Below are 27093 nucleotides of genomic sequence, written 5' to 3'. Positions count from 1 at the left end.
GCATTGGCCTGGCGTGCAGGAGTCCCGGGTTCGATTTCCGGCCAGGGCACACAGAAGAAGCGCCCATCTACTTCTCCACCCCTCCCCCTCTCCTTCCTCTCTGTCTCTCTCTTCCCCTCCTGCAGCCAAGTCTCCATTGGAGCAAAGTTGGCCCGGGTGCTGAGGATGGCTCTGTGGCCTCTGCCTCAGCCAATAAAATGGCTCTGGTCGCAACAGAGCGACCCCCGGATGGGCAGAGCATTGCCCCCTAATGGGCGTGCCAGGTGGATCTCAGTTGGGCGCATGCGGGAGTCTGTCTGACTGCCTCCCTGTTTCTGGCTTCAGAAAAATACAAAAAAAAAAAAAGTATTATCGGTGTAATTAGACAACAGAAAAGAATTTAAAGTTTAAATTAGAAAGAATGTAAATTAGATCTATTCACAGATGAAATGACTGTACATATCTGGAAACCTGAAAAAATGAGTGGAAAACTAATCTGAATAGTAAAAAAATTTAAAGTTAGGAAAAGTAGCATGTTATATAAATCAACATAAAAAAATTTTTTTTAGAGACAGGATTGGGGCAGCGAGCAAGAAGTATCAACCCAGTAGTTGCTTCTCGTATGTGCACTGACTGGGCAAGCCCAGGGTTTCAAACCAGAGACTGTAGTATTCCAAGTAGATGCTTTATTCTCTGTGCCAGGCAACAGTGGATAAACAGGTCAGGCAACATACAAAAATTTTAAGAATTCACATAAACATACATTTCCAAGTTCTCCATGTTCAATGTAAGAAAGATAATTATCTAACTGAAAAAAATTTATAACTTGCATCACAGGCCACAGATATTAATTTCAGAAAGGGGGCATGGTATATAATCACAGATTATACTGAAAACGAAATGCATTTGGCCCAGTAGATACTGAAACATGCTCAATCTTGCTCAAGAGTGTCTTTTCTCATTCATCACAATGGCATAAATCTATAAAATTGAAAATATACACTTTTTTTAAAAATTGTGTTTTTCTGAAGTTGGAAACAGGGAGGCAGTCAGACAGACTCCCGCATGCGCCCGATCGGGATCCACCCGGCATGCCCACCAGGGGGCAATGCTCTGCCCATCTGGGGCATCGCTCTGTTGCGACCAGAGCCATTCTAGCACCTGAGGCAGAGACCACAGAGCCATCCTCAGCACCCGGGGCCAACTTTGCTCCAATGGAGCCTTGGCTGTGGGAGGGGAAGAGAGAGACAGAGAGGAAGGAGAGGGGGAGGGGTGGAAAAGCAGATGGGCGCTTCTCCTGTGTGCCCTGGCCGGGAATCGAACCCGGGAGTCCTGTATGCCAGGCTGATGCTCTACCACTGAGCCAACAGGCCAGGGCCTGAAAATACACTCTTATTGATAAAAATGAGCTGAATCAGAAATTCTCAGACATCAGTGGTGGAAATGTAAAGCAACATAACCTCAATAGAAAGGAAGTAGGCAATCTCTAGTAAACTGACATGTGCATTTATACTGATACACCAATCCCACCTTTAAAAATCTATCATAAAGCCACACTGGAAAAATACCAAAAAGACATGTATATGAGTAATAGCTGCAGCACTCTTTATCATGGCAAAAGACTGGAAATGATCAAAATATCCATCATTGAGGAACTGGATATAATAACATATGCTACACTGACAAAATGTATTTCCATGCATCTATAAAAAAGAATGAAATATTTATGTATCACTATGCGGCAGTCCCAGGATACGTTACAAAATGATAAAAAGGAGGGTGGAGGAAAGTATGGTACTTCATCTAAGAAAGGCAGATTAAAATATATACAAACACATATACAGATTTTCATGTTTATCTGTATACATTTCTTATACTTAAAAATAGATGAAAAAAGGGGGTGAACTAATAAGGAAAGGAGGAAATAGGGTACAGAGAAGCTACATTTAACTGAATTTACTTTGTTTTAGAAATTTGACTTTAAAATATATATTTCACATGGTATTAGTACTAAGTTAAATTTAAAAAGCAATCCCTAAAAATCCAAGGCAAAATAAATAAATGGACAAAACTACTAATTTTGTTGCATAACTACCCAGAAGAATTTTTAAAAGTGATTGAAGAAAAGCAGTTTATTTCTCTGCCAAATTCAGATGGAATATATCCTAAGGATGAAAGACAAAAATCTTAAAAAAAAATTTTTTATTGATTGATTTTAGCGAGATAGGAAGGAAGAGGGGAGAAAGAGAAAGAGCAAGAATGAGAGAGAGAAAAAGAAAGAGAGAGAAAAAGAGAGAGAGAGAGAGAAAGGAACATCAATCTGTTCCTCAATGTGCCCTGACCGGGGATCAAACTGGCAACCCCTGCGCTTCAGGATGATGCTCTAACCAACTAACTGAGCTATCCGGCCAGGGAAGAAAAAAATAATCTTAAGATGTTTTCAAAAGTAATCATATTGTTATTAATAATACTGGAATTGTTATACAGAAAAAACTTTACAGCCTACTGGGTGTGCCAAAGGACTCAAGAACCTGAAGAAGATCCCAACAAGCAAAGATAAAACATTTTGAGCATCAATGAGAATAACAACTATAATAGATCAAAACATACCAAATATGTTTAAATTGATTAATCATTATGTTCACAAAGACACACACACACACACACACACACCACGTGCACTGCCACAGTTGGGGAATGATAGGAAACTACTAACTTGAGAACTGGTAAATAAAGGGGAAAAAATCCTGCTTTTCCGATGTACACTTTAGTGGAACCAAAAATGTAATGAATGAAAATTTTTATTTCTAAAGTATTATTCCAGCTAATAAATGAAGAAAAAAAATTATAGAAGTAGAAAATCACCTTTCCTAATAAAATAATAAATTTAGGGAATAATAGCATTAATCATAACAAAGACAGACAATAGAATACTATTTCCTCCTGAAGGGAAAACACAATATCACCCATGAAGAATCAAATATGAAATATGATTGCCTGACTATAATAACCAGTTTACAGGAAATACAGAGGTAGAGATACATGTGATAAATAACCTTGTTTCTTTAACAAGTAAATTTTAAGAAAAAAAAATCAAAATCAGGGCAGGGAAATCTACAGATTAAAAGAAACCAAGTTTAGTGTATGAACTTTAGTTGGATCCTAATCAGAACAAAAATATTTTTTTAAATCTCACACCACAATTGGGAAAATTTGAACTCTAACTATATATGTATTAGATGATTTTGGTAGGCATGTTTCCAAGATGGCCCTAATAATTCTCACTTCCTGGTATTCAGATTTTTGTGTAACTCCCTCTCCTTGAGTATAAGCTAGACCTAGTGACTTACTTTTAAGTAATACAGCATAAGTGATGAGATGTTACTCTGAGATAAGGTTATAAAAGACTGATCTGTCATACTAGAACATTCCCTTTATTGTCTTCTTGTTAGCTTACTCTGGCAACACAAACTGCTCTATAGAGAGTACAACATGGCAAGGAACTGAGGGTGACCTCTGATTAAGAGCCAGCAAGGAACTGAAGTGGGAATATGAAGTTGTACAACCTTGACACTGAATCTTGTCAATAACTACCTGAGCAACCTTGGGAAACAGATCCTTACCTTAGCCTCAAGATGTGGCAGGCCCTGACAATATCTTCACTGAAGCCTAATTGTTAAGACCCTCAAACACAGGAACCACAGAAACTGAGATAGATACTGCTATGTAAATTGCTAAGTTTTGGGATAACTTTTTAATGATAGATAACTAACGCAATAAAATTAAGAAACATTTTTAGGTGTGATAATGGTATTGTGATTATATTTTTGAAGGTGCCCTCATCTTTTAGAGCTACATACTAAAATATTTAAGGATAATATAATAGATATCTGAGACTGAGACAAAAATAAATTGGTAGTGGTGAGGGAAGTGGGGAATGGAATGGAAATACATTTAACAAATATACATTTATATGTGAGCTAGTAATTAATTGTAGCTGCATCATGGATACGTGTGGTTTGTTAAAACAATTGTTTTTGTATAATTAAAAAATTTTCTATAATCAAGTTTTTAAAATAGAGTAAAGAAGAGCACTATAATAATTTTGCTACTAAATGAAAAAGCACTATTAGGTCAAGTGTAAACAATATTACTACCACTGATAAGCAAAAAAAAAAAAAAAAAAAAAAGAGTTCATAACAAGTAATTCTTCTTGCCAAGTAGTTACTCACCTTAATTCCTGCAAGAACAAGATTCTTTGCTATAAAGAAAAATGAAAAAAAAAAAAGAATAGTTTAATATTAGGAATGTATAATAGAAATGTCTTCATGGAGCTTGGTCATATTTCTGAAGAGATAATTTTAACATTTTTTACTACTTAAAAAAATAAAGTCCCTTAGAAGATATAGATGAACAAAAAAACAATAAAATATTTCATAATCATATCACACTGACTTAAAATTTTAATGTACTCCTCTAAGCATACTGTTATGAATATACGCATGCTTTGTTATACTGAAATTAATAGACACCAAGAATTATCATTAATGGCTAATAACATCACACAAAGAGAAACAAGAGAGTCATTATTGGTTCTCTGTGGAAGAATACAGCAGTGTTGTAAAATAGTCCTGCCAAGAAAGTCAAAAGCAATCCTGAGAAAAAAGAATGAAGCCGGAGGTATCACACTACCTGACTTCAAATTATACTATAGAGCAGGGGTCCCCAAACTTTTTACACAAGGGGCCAGTTCACTGTCCCTCAGACCGTTGGAGGGCCGGACTATAAAAAAAACTATGAACAAATCCCTATGCACACTGCACATATCTTATTTTAAAGTAAAAAAAACAAAACGGGAACAAATACAATATTTAAAATAAAGAACAAGTAAATTTAAATCAACAAACTGACCAGTATTTCAATGGGAACTATGGGTTTGCTTTTGGCTAATGAGATGGTCAATGTGCTCCTCTCAATGACCACCGATGAAAGAGGTGCTTCTTCCAGAAGTGCAGCGGGGCCGGATAAATGGCCTCAGGGGGCCACATGCGGCCCGCGGGCCCTAGTTTGGGGACCCCTGCTATAGAGCCACAATAATCAAAACATCATGGTATTGGCATAAAAACAGACAAGAAGACCAAAGAAACAGAATCAAGAGCCCAAAAATAAAAACACACACACATATATAGACATATCATCTTTGACAAAGGAGCCAAAAACACACAATGGAGAAAAGAAATCCTCTTCAATAAATCGTGCTGAGAAAACTGGAAAGCCACATGTGAATGAATGAAACTTAACTACAGTTTGTCCCTCTGTACAAAAATTAATTTAAAATGGATCAAAGACATAAATGTAAGATCTGAAACAATAAATTCCACAGAAGAAAACATAGCTACTATAAACTTATGGATCTTGGCCATAAGAGAACAATTTATGAATTTGACCCCAAAGGCAAGGGAAGTAAAGGCATCAATCAACGAATGGGACTATATGAAACTAAAAAGCTTCTGCACAGCAAAAGAAACCAACAACAAAATCAAAAGGCAGCCAACCAATGGGAGATGATATTTACCAACAACAGCTCTGATAAGGGGTTAATATCCAAAATATATAAAGAACTCACAAAGCTCAGCAACAAACAAGCAAACAATCCAATAAAATAATAGGGAGAGGATCTGAACAGATACTTCTCCCAACATACAAATGGGCAACAGATATTTTTAAAAAATGCTCATCCTCACTAGTAATTAGAAAAATGAAAATCAAAACTACAATGAGATACCACCTCACACCTGTTACACTGGCTATTATCAACAAGACAGGTAATAACCAGTGTGGAGAAAAAGGATCCCTCATTCACTGTTGATGGGAATGTATAGTAGTACAACCATTATGGAAGAAAGTATGGTGGTTCCTCAAAAAATTAAGAATAGTACTACCATATGACCCAGCAATCCCTCTACTGGGTATATACCCACAAAACTAAAAAACAATGGTATGTAAAGACACATAACCCCCATGTTCATCGCAGCATTATTCACAGTGGCCAAAAAATGGAAACAACCAGTGTCCCTCAACAGAGGAATGGATAAAATATTCCATATATACAATGGAATACTACTCAGCTATAAGAAATGATGGCATATTGCCATTTATGACAACATGGATGGATGGACCTTGAGAACATTACACTGAGTGAAATAAGTGGATCAGAAAATGCAACAACCTATATGATTTCACACCAAGGTGGGATATAAAACTGAGACTCATGGACACAGATAAAAGTAAAGTGGTTACCAGGCAGAAGAGGTAGTGGGGGAGAAGGGAACAAAGAGGGACAAATATACGGTGACAGAAAATGATTTGACTTTAAGAAAGATGTTAAATCCTTAATTATGTTGTACAAAGGTGTCATACAAAATTATAGATAAAAATTACTGCTTACCAATTTCCAAACCAAGGCCACCTATACCGCTTAAGAAAACATGGGACTTGGCCATCTTCTGCATTGCTGTGTCTCCAAGAACATATCTCTGTCGACTATATGTAAAGCACATGAAAAACAGTAAATTACTACATCAAAAATATATATCCATTAAAAGTTGTTTGCAAACAGCCTGACAACTAGATCTTGCCCACAGAATTGTTTTGGAACACCTGAATAATGTTTAAAATTTCTGACTTAATTGCTAAATATATAACACATTTTGAAAAAATTAGAAGGTATGGCACCTAGGTCCACATTCCCTCATGGCAACAGAAAAACAGTTGAGTAGGAGTTGCCTAATTAGACAGGGAGGACAGTGCACTCTAGACTTGCCGCAGTTAGCACTCAGCTCCTCTCATTTATTACCTCAGAGGCCAGTACAGGTAGTTGAGTTTGCCATTTTCACTTTGCCACTCACTATTCACAGGATCTTTGAAGCAAACAATTGGTTCCCTTCTTGGAGTTTAGATGACATAAAATCAAGCAGCTTTCAAATATTATTTTAACTATAAAAGCTGATAAAGTATTTCTCTAAAGCAGTGTTTTTCAACCAGTGTACCGCGGCACACTAGTGTGCCGTGAAACATGGTCAGGTGTGCCACAGGGAAATTAAACATGGGTCCCCAAACTATGGCTCGCAGAGGCTATTTATCCGGCCGCCTCCACCAGAACATAAACATTCCCCTTACAATCCCTCCAGCTATCAGCAACAGGAAGAGTGGAGGCACAGGGAACGCTCACTGACCAATCACCTTCTAGGATTCATCCCGACGACTGGCAATGAACCAATAGTAGGCCGCCTCTCATCCACACCCAGGAAGGTCCCGGCTTGGGCTGCCACGCACTTGTCATTGTGTGGCCACGGGGAGTAGTTGAAGCTGCTACTCCTCCCCATGGTCCTGATTTCTAATCCTGGTCAGGACTGGAAGTAAATGTTGCCACCACTAGATGAAGCCTCAGCCTCAGCTGATTATGTCTATCCTGATGGTGTATATAGATATTTGACCTTTTTCTTTTTAAAAGAGGCCCCTGCAGAGGGTGATATACAATGCATCACAATGTTATGTATATTGTATATGGCCTCCTGAAGGGTCATCTTCTTAAAGAGCTCAAATTTCTATATACACCATCAAAACAGACAGAACCAAGGCCCCTGCACCCAGATGACCATGGGATTTGAACCCACAACCTCAGGGAGAACTCCAGTATTTATCAGAATCCTTAACTAGAAAGCAAACTTCTCAATCTGACAGTAGAGATGCTCTGAGGACTTATGATGTTACACAAGTACCCAACATTTTCTAAAATTGATTTTGTCCAGTCTCTATATAGAGTATTTGCCAAATTGATTTGAACCCACAACCTTGATGAAAGCTCCAGTATCTATTAGTGGGACTGATATATGAGGGGATACATGGGACTATATATATGAGGTTACATGGGACTGTATATATGAGGTTACTTGGGACTGTATATGAGGGGATATTATGTAGGACTGTATTTATAAGGTGATGTTACGTGGGACTGTATATATGAGGGATGTTATGTGGGACTGTATATATGAGGGGGTTATCCTTTTTTATTTAACTTTTTTTTAATAAATGTAATTTATTTAAACTTTAAATAAATTCTAACAGTTAGTGTCATTTTGGTAGGTGTTGTGCCCCAGGATTCTGTAAATGTAAAAAATGTGCCGCAGCTCAAAAAAGGTTGAAAATCACTGCTCTAAAGGACCTTTGTTAAGTCACCCATTAGTCAGCCACAAGTTAGTATCAAGATGAGAATTTAAAAAAATACACATTGGCAATTTTTAAAGTTTGGTACAGTAATAAAGCCAGTTATAAGAGTTTATCTGAAAAAGCAGTAATACTACACCAATTTTTGAAGATAATGGACAAATAGGAGATTCTCATGAAAATCATTTGACAGACAAGTTCAGTATAAATATCAAATAATTCCAGAACCCTTCCTTGTACGTCTTTTTTTCTTTAAATTCACACACACACACACACACACACACACACACACAGGTTTACTGTATGTTTGCTTAACATATAGATGTTTATTTAATTTCCATACATCAGCCATGAATATTCAATAAAAACGACTGAAAGGGGTTTCCTGTTTAGTCAGAAGAAACTTTATAAACACAAACTATCTTTATTTTGCCTAAAACCTAAACTTCTCTTTTGAAAATAGTATTCACCATTTATTTTGGAGATAAAAACTATCCATTTCTTCATCTATTTATTGAACATCTACTGTGGAAAGTATGAAACAGTGTATTATTATATAGTCTTACCACTCTTACTGGCATCCTCTTGAACATAAATTTGTCCGTTTTGGAACTTTATAAATGGGATCATTTTGATTATCTTCTGTGTCTTGCTTCATTTAAATAAAATTTATGACATTTATTCATATAAATGCATGTAGCTGTTCATTTACTGCATCATTCTACTGTAATACTATGCCATAATTTAGCTATTACTCAGTTTTAACAGTTGCCAATAATAAGTACATGAGCATTCTCATATATATCTTCTGGTACTCATGTGTTGTAGTTTCTTTTTTGTTGTTGTCCATCCCCCCCCCCCCCTTTTCCAAGTGAGAGGAGGGGAGATAGAGAGAGAGACTTTCTACGTGCACCCTAACCAGGATCCACCTGGCAACCCCTGTCTGGGACCAGTGCTTTGCCCATCTGGGACAATATTTGCAAGCAAGTTATTTTTAGCACCTGAGGTGGGAGGCTTCACGAGCCATCTGCAGCACCCAGGTATATGCGTTTGAACCAGTTGAGCCATGACTGTGGGAGGGGAAAAGAGAAAGAGAGAGAGAGAAGGGGGAGGGGTGGAGAAGCAGATGGTCACCTCTCCTGTGTGTCTGAACCAAAACCCGAACCTGGGACATCCACATGCCTGGCTGATGCTATACCACTGAGCCAACTAGCCAGGGCATGTCATAGTTTCCATAGTGCATATACTAGAGAAGAAATGCAGGATTAACTTTATTAGATAATGCCAAACTGTTTTCCAAAGTGAATATATCAATTTACTCTCCCTTCTTGGCAGTGTATGAGTCCCTATAGTTTCATATCCTTAATGTGCAGAAAAAAGTTAACAGGGCAGGCCTGAACTCTATCCTGCTTACAGGGCTAGCCTCTGGGTGGTGTCTGTGATCTCGACCTTTAAATGTTTCCTATGCTAATATATTTTATTTTTTCCTAGTTTACTAAAATAAAAACATTAATTTTCAGGTTTTCTTTCAAAAATACAGATGTAAAACTTTAACTGATCTTAAACAGCATCCCAAATTTTGATAAGTACCTTTATTATTATTTTCTAATTTTAATATGATTATTTTTTTACTTTTAGGTTAATCAAAAGTATATTTTTAAATTTCTAATTTTATGGGGAATTTTCTAGTTACCTTTTGTGTTAACTTTTAAATTAAAAGCATTGTGAATAAACACCACAATCTATGATTTCACTCTTTAATATCTATTTCTTTGGCCAATTCTACAAATGTTCCATGTGTTCTTGAAAAGAATGCACGTTACAGTTGTTAGATAAAGCATTCTTTACATATGCTTTAGACCAGGGGTAGTCAACCTTTTTATACCTACTGCCCACTTTTGTATCTGTTAGTAGTAAAATTTTCTAACCACCTACCAGTTCCACAGTAATGGTGATTTATAAAATAGGGAAGTAACTTTACTTTATAAAATTTATAAAGCAGAGTTACAGCAAGTTAAAGCATATAATAATAATAATTACTTACCAAGTACTTTATGTCGGATTTTCACTAAGTTTGGCAGAATAAATCTTTATAAAACAACTTACTATAGTTAAATCTATCTTTTTATTTATACTTTGGTTGCTCCGCTACCGCCCACCATGAAAGCTGGAACGCCCACTAGTGGGCAGTAGGGACCAGGTTGACTACCACTGCTTTAGATTAATTTTAATAATCATGTTGATGAAATCTAAACCTGTTGATTTTGTCTGCATGTTTTCTTGATTATTAAAATCAACATTTAAAAAATTCCCCAACTATGATTGTAAATTCATCATTTTTGCTCCTATATCAATATCTGAACAGTGCTGATATGTAACAGAGAACGTTTATTATGTACCACACATGGTTTTAGTGTCTTAGTTGTATTAACTCATTTAATCACAAAAATTCTAAGGATAAGTTCTATTATTATTTCCATATTTACAGAGAGGAAAACTTAAGTACAGGGAAATTAAGCAACCTAAAAAAAAAAAAAAATCAGTTCCCTGACCTTACTCTTCCCTACACCAATACCTACTCCCCAAGGACAATCACTCTCAATTCTACTATTTTTCCCCTTATTTCTCAAGATCATCTTTTATGTGTATCCATAACTTCCTACATTCAACCTACTATAATACTTAGCACAGTGCATTTTCACTATTTACAGTACTTCTCTATTTTTGTCTAGGAGATTGTAGATTCATTATGGCAGGGCCCTTGCTTCATTTACTATTGTATCCCCAGTGACTAATAGGGCCTGGCATACCATAGACACACAAAAAAAATTAGCTAAATTAATGAAAGAAATGAATTGGTACACAAAAACATTTGTATGGTTTAATAAAGAGGACGTGAATTATTCTTTCTATGTTCAAAGTCACAAAATCTACATTAAAGAATGTTTTTCATTTTAGACATTCCCTCATAATTTATTTTTAAGATACTTAAAATAATGAGTAGTCATGGCATAAATGTGGTTATAAATGACAAAGAACATACAGGACAGAAAAATAAAACCAGTATACACAAACCAAGATTTTTCCAAAGAATCACATAATCTCAGATTCTCATTACCTAAATCACCTTTGAAAATAGAAAACACCTTTTCAATGTTTGGTCACCAAGAGGAAGTATACTAATTAGGTGTCTATTTTGTGCTAGGCAGTGTCAGACACTCCACAATTGATACTTAGATCCTAAGAAGTTCATGCTGTTACTTAGTAGTAGAGATGGGATTTAAAGAGCCTAGAGTATAACTTCAAGTCCAGCATTACTATATTACAGCTGATTCTATTAAATAGTTAACATATCAGCAATTGTATCCAGTAAAAAGAAATTACCAAGACTATCTACTCTACTTTTAGAGAGCCTTATTTATTAAAGATTCTGTTTTATGAAAATATAATTTCTCCCTATAGTTTTCACCTAGTAGTCCTAATTTTACCTCTTTGGGGCCATAAGGAACTCATCTAATCCTTCTTCGATGTGACAGCCCTCCAAACATTTGAAGATGGTATTCAGGTTCCCAAGTCTCTTCTTTGTCCAGGCTAAACTTCTCCAGTTCCGTAAACAATTCCAAAATGATATCATTTTGAGTCCCCCTCAACATTCTAATTACTTTTTCTGGATGTACTTCAATTATCTTCTTCATGCATTCATAAATTGATTAAAATATCTATTCCAGGCACTGGCACTTTGTGGGGGGGTCATAAAAGCAACAACCTTATATGAGTACTATGAGATTTCAAGTAAGATAAAATATATATGAAATACTTAGCAGAATGCCTGTGACATGTTTTTGGGAGCAAGAGATAATTCATTATTAAGTACTATATACAGACACTAAGGAAACTTGAATTATCTCTATCAGTGGAGGTCATAGAAAGCTTCACAAATGCGATTCATCCAAGTTAAATTCTAAAGGCTTAATAAGAATAAAAAATTAATAAAAAAAAGAAAAGTACCCTATGTCAGAAAAAAGAAAAACATGAAAAAGAATGGCATATGAGAGATACATAATATATACACAAGACTTTCACTTGTAGCCATGGTGAATTAACAAGGACCTGGTATATCCTGCCTTAAATGGAAACTGAAAAATATAAATGAAACAACAGATTTCAAGTACTAGACAATAGGTAACTCTGGGCAGTAATATGAAAGAAAAAAAACAATTAAGGTAATGATCTATGATTACTCTAGCACTGCCTGGATAGTGTCCAAGTTGCAGTGCAGGAAGGGAAATCCAAAGAGAGTCAGGTGGTCTCCCTGAAAAGCGGGCTGTGAGTTCAAGGAGGCCACAATTTGCAAGCAGAGAGATGAACACAGAGAGCACTAGAGATCTACAGAAGGTTCTCCTTGAGTCATTCATCAGCTAAGTAAGATCAGCACATGCATCTGAGGAAAGAACCTCCAGGTGGGGAAAGAACCACCCGAACAACAAATACTACTACTCAATGGTGAGGGAAAAGTAAATCCCAAATTTACGTCTCTGTTGGATCCACCAAACAAAGCTTAAAAGCAAGTCTTGAAAAAATAAAGTCATTTTCAAATAACTTACTTAACTGAATCCCTGAACAAAGTTCAAGAATATTTAAAAGAATTTAAAATTAACCAGTACTCAGAAAAGTAAAATTTTGGCATACATTAAAAATTACCAATAGCCTGGGCCTGATGGCTCAGTGGATAGAACGTCAGCCCAGTGTGCAGATGTCCCAGGTTTGATCCCTGGTCACAGCACACAGAAGTGACCATCTGCTTCTGTTCCCCTCCCTCTCCTGCTTCTCTCACTCTTCCCCTCTTCCAGTCAGTGACTTGATTAGTTTGAGTGCCGGCCCTAGGTGCTGAGGATAGCTTGGCTGATTCAAGCGTTGGCCCCAGATGGATGGATCCTGGTCAGGTGCATGCAAGAGTCTGTCTCACTATCTCTCCTCCTCTTACTTAGAAGAGAAATATATAGTAACAACAAAAAATTTACCAGGTACACAAAAGCGCAGAAAAACATATTAAATAGAAAAAACAACATAACAAACGTAGAAGTGACACAGATGATAGAATTTTTAGCCAAAGTTATTAAAATAATTATAATCCATATGCTCAAGAAGATAGGGGAAAATATGTGAAGCAAAACTTCTAGAGAAAAAAATTACAAAATTTAAGAATAAAAATATACTGGAAACTATTAAGAATAGATTCCACACTGTAGACATAAACTTGAATATATAGAAATAGAAACTTTCCAAAATGAAACAGATAAAAAAAAAGACTAAAAAAAATACCGGATGATACATGAGCAGAGGGACAACTTCACTAAGTCAAATGTATGTGATACTGAAATTCCTGCAAGAGACTGGAAAGAGAGGGAGAGAAAAATATATTTGAAGAACTAATAGCTAAAATTTTCCAGAGACAGTAAATTTACAGACCACAATTCAGACAAAATAAAAAATAAATGTGAAAAAATGACATCAAGGTATACCATAATTGTTTAAAATTAAGGATGAAGGAAAAATATTAAAAGTAATTAGAGAGGCTGACCAAGCGGTGATGCAATGGATAGAGAATCAACCTGGGACACTGAGGACTTAGGTTTGAAATCCCAAGGTAGCCAGCTTGAGTGTAGGGTCGCTGGATTGAGCAAAGGGTCACTGGCTCAACTGGAGCCTCAAACCCCCCAATCCCAGGTCAAGGCTCATATGCGCGTGCATATATATATATATATATATATATATATATATATATATAAAAATGAACAAATAAACAGTGTCACAACTACAAATTGATGCTTCTCATCTCTCTCCCTTCCTGTCTGTCTGTCTGTCTGTCTCTCTCTCTCACACACACACACAAGTAATTAGAGAAAGTGGGGCAGGGCATGTTATTAAAGAGGAAAGATTAAAATAATAATTGACTTTCTCCCAGAAAGCAGTATAAATCAAAACTAAGTGGCACAACATTTTTAAAGTACTAAAAGAAAAGACTGCCAACCAAAAATCTATATTCAATTTCAAAAAAGAATGTAAAGACTTCTTTAGACCTACAAAAGCTTAAAAAATTCATTGCTGGCAGACCTTCAACATAAGAAATGTTAAAGTAAATCCTCAGGCAAAAAGAAAATATCAGATGGAAACCCTAATTTATACACAAAAAAATAGGGAATACCAGAAATGACAATAATATGGATAAATACAAAGACCTTTTTTTTCTTATATTAAACTATCTTTTAAAGGTAACTAGCCCTGGCCAGTTGGATCAGCGGAGAGAGCATTGGCCCAGCTTGCGAACAACCCAGGTTTGATCTTCGGTCAAGGTACACACGACACATGACCATCTACTTCTCTTCCTCTCCCTCTCCCCTTCCGCAGCCAATGGCTCAACTGGTTTGAGCATAAGCCCCAGGCGCTGAGGATAGTTCAGTTGGTCCAAACGTCAGCCTCAAGCGCGAAGGATAGCTCAGTAGATTTGAGCATCAGCCCCAGATGGGGGTTGCCGAGAGGATCCCGGTCAGGGTGCATGTGAAGTCTATCTCCCCTCCTCTCACTTAAAAAGAAAAAAAGAAAGAAAAAAAAAGATAACTGATTATTTAAGCCAAAACTAGTAATATATTGTGTTTATAACATACAAAGAAGTAAAATTTAAGACAGCATAACTCATATCCTGGAATAGGAGAAGTATATATCATATATAGTCATGTGCCACATAATGACATTTTGATTAACAAAATATAAGCTGGTATATTTGAAAAAATCAAATTTGATAAATCTCTAGCCAGAATGACCAGGAAAAAAGAGTAAACAGAGATATTACCAACATCTGAAATAAGTAAAGAAATATCATTTCATATCCTACAGACATTAAAAAGGATATTCAAAAAATATTACAACTTGATGCCACTAAATGAAACCACTAAGATAAATGAATATATTCCTTGAAAGATAGAAACTACCAAAGCTCACTCAAAAAGAAATACATTAGTGGAACGATTATATTTATTAGATGTTAGATTTGTAGTTAAAAACTTTCCAACAAAGAAAACTTCAAAGATAGCTTCACTGTGAATTCTACCAAAATTTAAAGAATAATATTAATTCTACACAAACTTTCTAGAAATTTGAAGAAATATTTCTCAGCTCATTCTATGAAATCAGCTTTTCAAAACCAAAAAGAAAAACATACTCCACACCAATGTGCCTCATAGATGCAAAAATTCTTAACAGAGGTTATATATATAATATATATATGAATATATCTATCTATAATATATACTATATATATTTATATGTAAAAATACAACATGACCAAATGGGTTTTATTCTAGAAATAAAACGTAAGGGTGGTAGTGGTATACTACTCTAAAAGCCATCATTGTAATTCACTACATTAAAAGACTAAAAAACCATATGATATTTCAATGAATACAAAGAAAGTTTGGCACACCAGATACCTATTTTGATTTAAAAGAACAACAAAATAAAATTTTAAACAAACTAGTAATAGAAAGGTACTTCTTCAACTTAATAAAGGGTATCTATGAAAAGCCTACAGATAACATCATACACAACTATGGAAGAATTAATATCTTTCACCAAAAATCAGAAAGAAAGTGAGGTTGTATACTTTCACCACTTCTATTCAATACTGTATTGGAAGTTTCAGCCAGTAAGGCAAGACAAGAAAACAAAAAGCATCCAGATTGGAATAGATAAAGTGTAACTTCTTTATTTTCAAACAATATGATGGTATTAAAAACCTATGGAATTTATAAAATATTTACTAGAACTAAGAAGTGAGTTTAGCAAGACTGCAGGATAAAAAGTCAATCAATATGCAAAAATTAATTGTGCTCCTATTAAAAAGTAATGAATAATTGGAAATTTAAATTTAAAAATTATAATTTACAACAGTATAAAAATAAAAATTACTTAGGGTTAAATTAGATAAGTTATGCAAGATCTTAATGGATCTCAAAATTCAATATTGTTAAAATGTCAATATTCCTCAAAATGAACTACATATAACACAATCTCAAACAAAATTTCATAAAGATGTTTTTAATGAATCTAAAATGTTTGTGGAAATTCATAGGACTTAGAAGAGTCAAACCAACACTGTCAATACTGTAAAAGAAGAACAAAGGTTGGAGAAATTACATTCCCACATTCCAAGATTTATGATAAAGCTACAGTGTGGTATTGGCATAAAAAGAGACATAGAGATCACTGAAATTCCACAAATAAAGGCACAGATATTTAGCTACCAAACTCTGTCACAGATACCCAGGAATTCAATGGGGATGGATAATGTTCAACAAATGGTGCTGAAACACTGGAGAGCTGAGAAAAAAATAAACTTTGGCCCTTACATCACGCCATATACAAAAATTAACTCGAAATGGAACATAGACCTAAAATTAAGGGTTAACACTATAAAACTTCAAGAAGGTACTCAGAGAAAAACTTCACATCCTTAAATTTTGCATATTTAAAAAATAAAATTAAAAAGTTTCAATTATATATAAAATTATATCATCAGATTTAAAATTTTTGCTTTGCAAAAGACATTGTTATAAAAATAAAAACACAAGCCACAAATTAGGAGAAAATTTTTTTAACTATTTATAACAAAGAACATGTATATAGTGTTCATAAAAAACTCAATAAGACAACTTAACAGAAAGAGAAGCAAAAGGTTTAGAACATTTCACTAAAGACGACAGATAGCAATTATAAGCTCATGAAAAGATGCTTAAGGAATGTGCAAATTAAAACCGTTATGTAGTAATACCACCATACACACACTAGAATCCCTAAACTTAAAATGACTGACCTAGGTACTGAGTATGTGGGGCACTAGAACTCTCATATACTATCAGTGAAAATGTAAAAAGGTACAACCACTTTGGAAAACATTTTGGCATTTCTTAAAAATAAAAAAAAGTTAAAAATATACCTATCATACAATCCAGACATTCAACTCTTGATATTTATTAAAAGTAAATGAAAGCATATGCATACCCTAACACATGTATAGGGTATACATTTATATACATGTATATGTATACATGTATATACATGTATATGTATATAAATACAACAAGTATATAAATTCTCACGGCAACCATATTTGTAATAGCCAAGACTTGGAAACAACAGTAATGCCCAACTGTTGATTTGTTAAATAAATTATAGTATATCGGCCCTGGCCGGTTAGCTCAGTGGTAGAGCATCGGCCTGGCGTGCAGGAGTCCCGGGTTCGATTCCCGGCCAGGGCACACAGGAGAAGCGCCCATCTGCTTCTCCACCCCTCCCCCTCTCCTTCCTCTCTGTCTCTCTCTTCCCCTCACGCAGCCAAGGCTCCACTGGAGCAAAGTTTGCCCCCCCCCCCCGGCACTGAGGATGGCTCTGTGGCCTCTGCCTCAGGAGCTAGAATGGCTCTGATTGCGGCAGAGTGATGCCCCAAGATGGGCAGAGCATCGCTCCCTTGGTGGGCATGCCAGGTAGATCCCGGTCGGGCGCATGCGGGAGTCTGTCTGACTGCCTCCCCATTTCCAGCTTCAGAAAAATACAAAAAAAAAAAAATTATAGTATATCCATATAGCAGAATACAACTCAGCAATAAAAAGGAAAAAATTGGGCCCTGGCCGGTTGGCTCAGCGGTAGAGTGTCGGCCTGGTGTGCGGGGGACCCGGGTTCAATTCCCGGCCAGGGCACATAGGAGAAGCGCCCATTTGCTTCTCCACCCCCACCCCCTCCTTCCTCTCTGTCTCTCTCTTCCCCTCCCGCAGCCAAGGCTCCATTGGAGCAAAGATGGCCCGGGCGCTGGGGATGGTTCCTTGGCCTCTGCCCCAGGCGCTAGAGTGGCTCTGGTCTCGGCAGAGCGACGCCCCGGAGGGGCAGAGCATCACCCCCGGTGGGCAGAGCATTGCCCCTGGTGGGCGTGCCGGGTGGATCCCGGTCAGGCGCATGCGGGAGTCTGTCTGACTGTCTCTCCCCATTTCCAGCTTCAGAAAAATACAAATAAATAAATAAATAAAAATTAAAAAAAAAGGAAAAAATTGCTCATACAATATTGACGAATCACAAAATCATTATGCTGAGTGAAAGAAGCCTGACATCTCCAAAAGTGTACATCGTGTATAATTCCATGTAAATAAAATTCTAGAAAATTAAATCTATTCTACAATGATAAAAATCAAATAAGTAGTTGGTTACCTGGGAAAATAGGAGCTGGAGAAGAAAAGGGAGGCACAAAGCGGCACAAAGAAAATGAAAGAAAATGTAAGAAAATGTTTAGGTGTGATAAATATGTATGCTCCTTAACTAAACTGGTGATTACATGAGTTATATATACAGGTCAAAACATATCAAACTGTACACATTAAATATGTAAGTTTATCAGACATCAATTGTACTGCAATGAAATTGTGAAAAAAATATGTATTTTTGTTGGGAGACATTCCTGTATGGGTCTTTCATACACCTGTATGTCTCTTTAGATACGCCTAGCAATCAAGGTCTTGACTGCTTTTTACTTGGGTCTTTTCTCAGTTGTGTTTGCAGCACATAACCTTGAGGGATGAGGTGAGACTCTTCCCAAGACAAAGAGTAAACTTGCTTACTGCTTGCCATAAAGTGACGGGCCCCTCAAATTCAGTGTTCCTCAGCTATAACGTAAACCCACTATATACAAACACCCATTTTGACCCAGGGCATTGCCTCCATAGGACTTGGGAGCACCATGCTGATGCCCATGCTCCTTGTTTTATAAAAATGTAATGAAATCCTTTGTCTCTGAAACCCCAAAGTTTCACATTTTCTTACAGCACCCATTAACAACAATAGCTTAGCTTTTAGCTTATAAGTAGAGTAAAATAAAATCCCTGACAGTATAAAAAATTAAGTTTGACAAGACTAAAAACATAGGATGCTGGAGAGTTAACTGATGAGAAGTGACACGAAGGCTAAAAACAAAGGTATGGCCACAACTCATGGTAAATAAAAATTAGGGATTATCAAGCTCTTAAGACACTATTCTTTATGATTAATTTGTAATTTGTACATTTTTCTCACAAAGTATTTGTTAAATGAATAAATGTATAAGTGAAAGAACAGAGTAGACTTAAGAGGTTCAGTAAACTGATTAAGATTACACTCATAAATGGTGGAAGATGATTCAAATTCAGATCTCACATCAAAGTTTAACTTTCAGCCCTGGCCGATTGGCTCAGTGGTAGAGCGTTGGCCTGGCATGGAGGAGTCCCGGGTACAATTCCCAGCCAGGGCACACAGGAGAAGCGCCCATCTGCTTCTCCACCTCTCCCTCTCTCCTTCCTCTCTGTCTCTCTCTTCCCCTCCCACAGCCAAGTCTCTATTGGAGCAAAGTTGGCCCCGGTACTAAGGATGGCTCCATGGCCTCTGCCTCAGGCGCGAGAATGGCTCTGGTTGCAACAAAGCGACGCCCCAGATGGGCTGAGCATCGCCCCTGGTGGGCAGAGCGTCGCCCCATGGTGGGCGTGCCGGGTGGATCCTGGTTGGGCGCATGCGGAAGTCTGTCTGACTGCCTCCCCGTTTCCAACTTCAGAAAAATACAAAAAACAAAGTTTAACTTTCAGTCATTATGTTACACTGTATTTAAAAAAGAGCGTAATGGCCCTGGCCGGTTGGCTCAGCGGTAGAGCGTTGGCCTGGCGTGCGGGGGACCCGGGTTCGATTCCTGGCCAGGGCACATAGACGAAGCGCCCATTTGCTTCTCCACCCCCACCCCCTCCTTCCTCTCTGTCTCTCTCTTCCCCTCCCACAGCCAAGTCTCTATTGGAGCAAAGTTGGCCCGGGTACTAAGGATGGCTCCATGGTCTCTGCCTCAGGCGCGAGAATGGCTCTGGTTGCAACAAAGCGACGCCCCAGATGGGCTGAGCATCGCCCCTGGTGGGAATGCCGGGTGGATCCTGGTTGGGTGCATGCGGAAGTCTGTCTGACTGCCTCCCCGTTTCCAACTTCAGAAAAATACAAAAAACAAAGTTTAACTTTCAGTCATTATGTTACGCTGTATTTAAAAAAGAGTGTAATGGCCCTGGCCGGTTGGCTCAGCGGTAGAGCGTCGGCCTGGCGTGTGGGGGACCCGGGTTTGATTCCCGGCCAGGGCACATAGGAGAAGCGCCCATTTGCTTCTCCACCCCCACCCCCTCCTTCCTCTCTGTCTCTCTCTTCCCCTCCCGCAGCCAAGGCTCCATTGGAGCAAAGATGGCCCGGGCGCTGGGGATGGCTCCTTGGCCTCTGCCCCAGGCGCTAGAGTGGCTCTGGTCGTGGCAGAGCGACGCCCCGGAGGGGCAGAGCATCACCCCCTGGTGGGCAGAGCGCAGCCCTTGGTGGGCGTGCCGGGTGGATCCCGGTCGGGTGCATGGGGGAGTCTGTCTGTCTCTCCCCGTTTCCAGCTTCAGAAAAATACAAAAATACAAAAATAAAAAATAAAAATAAATAAAATAAAAATAAAAATAAAAAAGAGCGTAATTACGTATTATAAAATTTGGCCTCACAAATGTAGATAGGGCCATTTAAGTAGATTTTAAACTGAGAAGTCATGGACTTTTAGATAAATTTCAAAAACAACACTGAATAAAGTATGAAAGACGGATTACAAATAAGAGTAGCTCTAAAGAGATCACATTAGAACAGTTCAATGAGAGATGCCAAATGCAGGAAGAGGGAATGAAAGAGTTGTAATTAAGAGTTGTTTAGAAAAAGAACTGGAAGTATTAAAAAAATTAATTGAATTTGGGGATGGCAATAAGGGAAAAAAATCTAAGACAACACCATGTTTTAGCTTAGATTACTGAGAGGGTGTCATAGCATTTAAGCTTGGGAACAGGAAGAAGAAAAAAGGAATTCAAATGATGTTGAGCAGTACTTTGCTGAAAACTTTAGGACTAAGATATTACTCTTAAGATATAACAAATATTATTTTCTCTTACACATGAGAAATACGAGGAGCAGAAAAATTTAATAACTAGTTTTAGTTCATAAATGTCAGGAATAGGATGTCAATATTCTCCTGTATCACCAATGACCATGTTCATTCCACTGCAATACAATGTTTCTCTAACAAATAGATATACACTGAACATCTTACTTGGTTTACATTTACATGTGTGTATGCATTTAAAAATGAGGTGTGAGCATGGAAGGAGAAAGCTAAAGAAAGAGACTCAAGTATTACTAGTATATAGAGATAGTTAAAATCATTGAAATGGATTGGTGCATAAACTAAATTAGAAGATGGCATTTATGGTGCAGGCAAAGCAAGAAAAAGTCCGAGGAGGAAGCAGAGTCAAAGGAGTATAAGCAAATTCCAAAAGAGCATTATCCCAAAAGCCAGAGGAAAGAGTTTCCTCTAGAATTCCACTAGAATAAACACAGGTTTTAATCCTATGATTGTATTATACCCAGAGACTCAAGAAAGCCCTGATTCTTTTTTGATATCCGCATTCATACATTGATGACACAGGAACCTATATACAAATACAGAAAATGAAATATCAAAATATCATGTTATTATTATCTAAAATCAGCCCTTATTAATTCCAATGGAGAGATCTTTCTTAAAAGTAGAGTTAAAAAATGAAGGCTACAGTCTTAAATTGGAACTCACTCATTTCTTCAGATTAATCTTGGGATCAGCAGGCTCAGACATATCCTCAGAGGAAAAAACAGGAAGGGAGGGAGGGAGGAATGGCCAGATCTATGAGTCTAATTCACTCTACAATTTGCAGGCAATAAAGATGTAAAAATAGCCCTGGACGGTTGGCTCAGTGGTAGAACGTCGGTCTGGCGTGCAGGAGTCCTGGGTTCGATTCCCTGCCAGGGCACACAGGAGAAGCGCCCATCTGCTTCTCCACCCCTCCCCCTCTCCTTCCTCTCTCTCTCTCTCTTCCCCTCCCGCAGCCAAGGCTCCATTGGAGCAAAGTTGACCTGGGCGCTGAGGATGGCCCTGTGGCCTCTGCCTCAGGCGCTAGAATGGCTCTGGTCGCAACAGAGCAACGCCCAGATGGGCAGAGCACCGCCCCCTGGTGGGCATGCCAGGTGGATCCCGGTCAGGCGCATGTGAGAGTCTGTCTGACTGCCTCCCCATTTCCAACTTCAGAAAAATACAACAAACAAACAAACAAAAAAACCCAAAAGATGTAAAAATAAATAGATACATGCCTCTGATTGCCATTAGAAGTGCACCCCTAAACAAAAAAACTCTTCAGATTATGAGAACAATTTCAGATGCAGCTGATCAGTTCCTATGAGGTGCCTTAAGACTGAGCAGTAATAAAAGTTAAAATGTATTCAGAAAGACATTGTTCAACTAGGTACTGAAATTGCTCTAAAAATATTTCCTACTTAAACATATACACAAATATTAGAAACTTAGTTAATAGTCAAGATTTGTAGATTTTGAAGTTTGTTTTGTAGGAAAGCCTAATTGTTTAGAAGTAACTATAAACTGAGCCTCAGTTATTCATATCTGGGAATAACCTGTATACCTAGTAAATATTAACCAGATTTCAACTATAGTATCTAGAAGGAAATAAACAACATTTAAAGTATTGACCTTATAAATAGCATCATATAAAAATGCCAAGCCTGACCAGGTGGTGGCGCAGTGGATAGAGCGTCGGACTGGGATGTGGAAGGACCCAGGTTCGAGACCCCAAGGTCGCCAGCTTGAGCATGGGCTCATCTGGTTTGAGCAAAGAGCTCACCAGCTTAGACCCAAGGTCGCTGGTTCCAGCAGGGGGTTACTCGGTCTGCTGAAGGCCCGCGGGTCAAGGCACATGTGAGAAAGCAATCAATGAACAACTAAGAAGTCACAAAGCACAACGAGAAACTGATGATTGATGCTTCTCATCTCTCTCCGTTCCTGTCTGTCTGTCCCTGTCTATCTCTGCCTCTGTAAAAAAAAAAAAAAAAAAAAAAAAAAGCCAAAAAGTTCATAGGCTCAGAGGAAAACTGAAGTGATGTCCTGATGAAGAAGTTTTGAAAGCTTGGAAATGCTGTTTTTTACAAAACATTTAAAATGATGGTTTTAATTTTTGTTTTAAAACAAATGACTTATTTAGGACATGCTATCTGCTGTAAAAACACATTTTAAAAATATTAATAGATTGATCATTTAAAAATTACCAAAAAGTTACACTTCCTCTTTACCTTTCAGGTAAAAATAAACTTATGTATGTATGGTCTGTAAAAAAGATGCTCATTTGCTCAAAATGCCCCAATGCACAGAAAACAGAAAATTTTCTATTTTTCTGTTCTTCCAATTGTTAGAATTTTCCAGATGTAAGATTCTCTTTAGCCTCCTTATATCAGACTCCAGCAGAAGAAATATTATACCTTGCCCAGATATCCCGTTTTTGCTCTAGGAAGAAATGGTTTAAGTACTTTCTTTTTTTTTTTTTTTTTTAATTTTATTTATTTTTTACAGAGACAGAGAGTAAGTCAGAGAGAGGGATAGATAGGGACAGACAGACAGGAACAGAGAGAGATGAGAAGCATCAATCATTAGTTTTTTATTGCGCGTTGCAACACCCTAGTTGTTCCTTGATTGCTTTCTCATATGTGCCTTGACCGCGGGCCTTCAGCAGACCGAGTAACACCTTGCTGGAGCCAGCGACCTTGGGTTCAAGTTGGTGGGCTTTTTTTTCCTCAAACCAGATGAGCCCACACTCAAGCTGGCGACCTCAGGGTCTCGAACCTGGGTCCTCTGCATCCCAGTCTGACGCTCTATCCACTGCGCCATCGCCTGGTCAGGCATAAGTACTTTCTTAATATCAGTACCTCCTTAATATAAGTACCATATACATCTTTTTCACACTTTTCATTCACATCTTTTGATTCTTCTAGTTTTGGTTCCTGCCGACTTCCTTAACTGCCAACGTCAAGACCACAAGTCAGTCTCAACCCTCTGTCTTGTTCTAGTCATTCAATAATCATTTTATGAGATTCTTCTACACATTAGATAATGTTCCATGGTCCTGAACTCTGAGAAACTCAGTCTGATAGAGCTGATATACTTGTAAAAAATACTGATACAATTTCATGGGTACTTTAATAGCAACAAGAATAATGTAGTTTTAGGATGAGCTACAAGGATTAGAAAGTAGCTCAGATAAGTTATCAGAGGAGACATTTGAGTGAGTCTTGAAAGGCAAGTAGAAGGTGCTTTTGAGGTACAAACTGTAGCTCTAAGAATAGACAATTTAGATGTAAAAGTGTAAAAACTATGTTTGGTATGAAAGTATTATAGCATGGCCAGTGTATTCAGAGAAACGGTAAGTTGGGGCTAACAAACAGAGTTGGGAAAACTGATATCTGCATACAAAAGATGAAATTGGGCCTTCACATTATACCACAGACAAAATCAACTCAAAATGGGTTAAGAAGTTAGTTGTAACGCCTGAAACTATTAAACTATTAGAAGAAAACATAAGGGAAAAGCTTAACTTCAGTTTTAGCAAAGATTTCCTGGATATGACACCAAAAACACAGGTAATAAAAGCAAAAATAGACAAGTGGGATTACTTTAAGAAGCTTCTGTGTAGCAAAAGAAACAACAAATTGAAAAAGCAAACTACAGGATAAGAGAAAATATTAACTATATATCTGATAAGGAATTAGTCTTCAAAATATATAACAAACTATAATTTAAAAGCAAAAAACCTAAATAATGATTAAAATATGAGCAAAGACTAGAACAGACATTTCTCTGAAGATGACACATAACTGTTGTGTGTTAGGAAAAGGTGCTCAACATCACCAATTGTCAGAGAAATGCAAACCACAATATCAGCTCACATCTGTTAGGATGGCTATTATAAACAAAGCAAAGCAAATAAATAAACAAAAAAAACCATAAACAAAATCCCAGAAAATAACAGGTGTTGGTGGAGATATGGAGAAATTTGAATCCTTGTGCCCTGTTTGTGGGAATGTAAAATGGTCCAGAAGCAATGAAAAACACTGTGGATGTTTCTAAAAAAATTAGAAATTAAAACTACCTTATGACCCAGCAATACCTGACTATATAAATCACTATATGTCATACTTAAACTGTTATATTCTGTAACTTTCAGTCAAGCAAACTGGAACCTTGCATATGGAAAATTTAATCTCTGGGTTACTGAAAATGATGGTTATTAATCAGCAATTACTGGGTTGGAGGGATATAAGTTTCACAGTGCCCTGGCAAGTTGGCTCAGCGGATAGAGTGTCGGCCCAGTGTGTTGAAGCTCCACTTTCGATTCCTAGTCAGGGCACACATGAGAAGTAACCAAATGCTTCTTTCCCCTTCCTTCTCCCCATTCTCTTCCCCTTCCCCTCCTGCTGTCAGTGGCTCCACTGGTTCGAGTGTTGGCGGAGTGCTGGTCGGGCGCTAAGGATAGCTTGGATGGTCTGAGCATTGGCCCCAGACAGGGGTTGCCAGGTGAATTCCGGTCAGGGTGCATGCGGGAGTCTGTTCCACTATCTCCCCTCCTCTCACTTAAAAAAAAAAAGATGTTTCACAGGGATTTTAACTAAATAATGAATAAAACTGGCCAGTGTTACCTTAATGAACTGCCATAATTACAGATTAAGAGTCCAAACTTAAGGTTACTTTTGAAGTATATTAATAATCTGGAGAACATATGGTAAAATAATTTTCACATAAGCAAAATAAGAGTTTTTCATCACTTTCATCAGTGTAAAGCACAAAACAGATTTGATATCAACATATCAGCTCCTCTTCAAGTGCTCAAAAATGATTTTGCATCCTACATTAAAATATATATAAAAAGGAATTCAAAATACACAATGAGCTTATCTTTCCTACATGATATCCATTTTTCATGATTATATAGAGAGGAAATCTAAAAACTTTTAAACCAAGATTATACTATTTTACATACAAACAATTTGAAGTACTAAAAACATTTTTAGGAGTAATAGCAACACGTGTTTTTTCTTTTTTTTAAGGTTTTATTTATTGATTTTAGAAAGAGAAGAGAGAGAGGAGGCAGAGGAGTGGGAAGCACAAACTCAAAATAGTTGCTTCTCATATGTGCCTTGCCTCCGCAAGCCTAGGGTATAACTGCAACCTCAGTGTTCCGGGTCAACACTTCATCCACTGCACCACCCCAGGTCAGGCATAACAGATGTGTTTTTAATTTCTCTTTAATTGTGAAAAAGTATTCTGATTTCATGGCCAAGTATTATAAAATCAAGTCTCACTAAATTCCATTCAAACCAGAGCTCTTCAATTACACAATACTTCTCCAGTCTTTATGTAGTGCAAATGTACAATGTTATTAATGAGATTACACTGAAGTAAACACTCTCTAGATGCTAACTGTATAACAAAATAAAGTGGAATGGATTGTTTCTCCTGAGACTCCTGCCCTATCAACAAACTGTTCAAAAACTCTATTTTGTAGTGAATAGCAGAATCCTTCTTAGTCATATTGCCTAAAGCAATTGAGATTTAACCCTTTTGAGTAGTACAAACGTTCTTGTAGGTCAGTGGTTCTCAGCCTGTGGGTTGCGACCCCGGCCAGGGCTTTAGGCGACCCCTGTGTTTTGGTCGTTCGACCCCCGCCCGGTTCGCGACCCACAGGTTGAGAACCGCTGTTGCAGGTCCTCATGCCTCCTGAGACCATCTAGGGCACAATATATTTAAAAAATAAGGCAACATTAAAAAAAGGCAAAAGTATGTTCTTCTCATTTCCATAAATTGGTTATCAAACAAACATGATTTTAAGTTAATAAAACTAACTGGAACTAATTTCATTTTTTGAAAAAAAAAACAAACTCACTCCCGGGGGTCAGTGA

The 27093-nt window shown here is 37.4% G+C and overlaps 1 protein-coding gene across 1 annotated transcript in view; it reads right to left on the bottom strand.

Annotated features, from left to right (window-relative positions):
• UBA6 (ubiquitin like modifier activating enzyme 6) overlaps positions 1-27093 on the bottom strand; it is a 106185-nt gene that overhangs the window by 74364 nt on the left and 4728 nt on the right. The window contains exons 3-4 of the mRNA XM_066279576.1: positions 6428-6522; positions 4212-4240 (exon numbers count right to left, since the gene is read on the bottom strand). Coding sequence (XP_066135673.1) covers positions 4212-4240; positions 6428-6522 — 124 coding nt within the window. The remainder of the gene's footprint in view (positions 1-4211; positions 4241-6427; positions 6523-27093) is intronic.

The sequence above is a fragment of the Saccopteryx bilineata genome, chromosome 5, assembly GCF_036850765.1.
Source record: "Saccopteryx bilineata isolate mSacBil1 chromosome 5, mSacBil1_pri_phased_curated, whole genome shotgun sequence".
Classification (NCBI taxonomy): domain Eukaryota; kingdom Metazoa; phylum Chordata; class Mammalia; order Chiroptera; family Emballonuridae; genus Saccopteryx; species Saccopteryx bilineata.
This window is presented reverse-complemented; position numbering and strand designations above follow the sequence as displayed.